We start from the raw sequence: 1,182 nt of genomic DNA, 5'->3' as shown, positions 1-1,182 counted from the left end.
AGGTTCTTCAAGGGTTCTTTGTTGAAAGCAATGGTTCTAACTACAGTAGAACCAAGTCAAATTAAATAATTATTTGAATATTTGAATATTGAATATTATGTATTAAGGGGTTTTGTATGGAACCAAACAGGGTTTCAGTATGGTTATGAGTCTAAGAACATTTTCAGTGTTATATAGATAATTTTGATTAGAGTTAAGAAAAGGAAGCAAGTATCCAATTAGCATTGGATTTTGGAATTTGCATGAGCTCATTTGCATAATCCTAATTACTGTCTGCTTTAGTTTTCCTCTGCTTTCATTTCATCAGCTGTTTCTTGACTGTTTTAACTACTCCTTTAAACGGGTTCTCTGGAGCTCACAGGTTCAGAGACACGTGGCCTTCCTCTCTTTTACTAAAAACAGGCCATGAGTGTGTGTGTGTGTGTGTGTGTGTGTGTGTGTGTGTGTGAGGTTTTCACTGAGATTAGTCATTTGTGGAGTAGAGGGAGGAGAGTAAAAAGAAGGAGGGGAGAGTAAAGAAGGAGGAGAGAAGGTGGAGCTTCCACACAAGTTGCTCTGGAGCTCAGAGGGTCCTCCCAAACTCCAGCAAAGCCCTGGAACTGAGCGCCTGCACTGGATGTAGCTGAGATTCCAGAGCCTGAGAGAGAGTGAGGGAATGGCAGCGAGGCTGTAGAGGGTCGTACAAGCTCTGCAGGAGTGTGTGTGTGTGTGTGTGTGTGCCCAGGAAGCTGTGTGTGTGATGAAAGCTGGCTATGAGGAGCTCAGAGAGGAACCCTTGAGCAGCTCCAGAGGAACTTGTATCTGTTTTCTGTTGTCTGAAGCGAGGGATGGACCTGCTGCTGCTGCTGCTGATGGTGGTGCTGGGGCTGTGTGGCAGCACCAGGAGTGTGTGGCACAACCAGCGCAATGGCCTGGCACACACACAGGCTGGCACCGTGCCCCGCGCTGCCAGCAGACACAGGTAAGAACCTTCTACGTCCAAGAACCCGCCTTCTGTGCTGGCTGGGTGAGCTGTACTATAGGATGGAGTTCAGCAGAGTTTTGGCTTGATGACGTATGAGGATGTGCTCAGCTCTGCAGCACACTGAGGGAGCACTGCTCCTCACACCATAGAGGACATTAAATACCTCACTATTTGGTGAAGAGCAGGGCTTTATGGTTGTTTTCTGAATTTGATCATAC

At 46.7% G+C, this 1,182-nt stretch overlaps 1 protein-coding gene across 1 annotated transcript in view; it reads left to right on the top strand.

Moving 5' to 3' along the window:
• Positions 1 to 600: 600 nt before the first annotated feature.
• The window catches only part of emilin1b (elastin microfibril interfacer 1b), a 38,230-nt gene continuing 37,648 nt past the window's right edge, over positions 601 to 1,182 (top strand). Inside the window, exon 1 of the mRNA XM_072688938.1 lies at positions 601 to 961. Coding sequence (XP_072545039.1) covers positions 828 to 961 — 134 coding nt within the window. The 5' untranslated portion in view covers positions 601 to 827. The remainder of the gene's footprint in view (positions 962 to 1,182) is intronic.

The sequence above is a fragment of the Salminus brasiliensis genome, chromosome 10, assembly GCF_030463535.1.
Source record: "Salminus brasiliensis chromosome 10, fSalBra1.hap2, whole genome shotgun sequence".
Taxonomy (NCBI): Eukaryota; Metazoa; Chordata; class Actinopteri; order Characiformes; family Bryconidae; genus Salminus; species Salminus brasiliensis.
The sequence above is the reverse complement of the archived record's forward strand: the minus strand, read 5'-3'. Positions and strand labels throughout refer to the sequence as shown.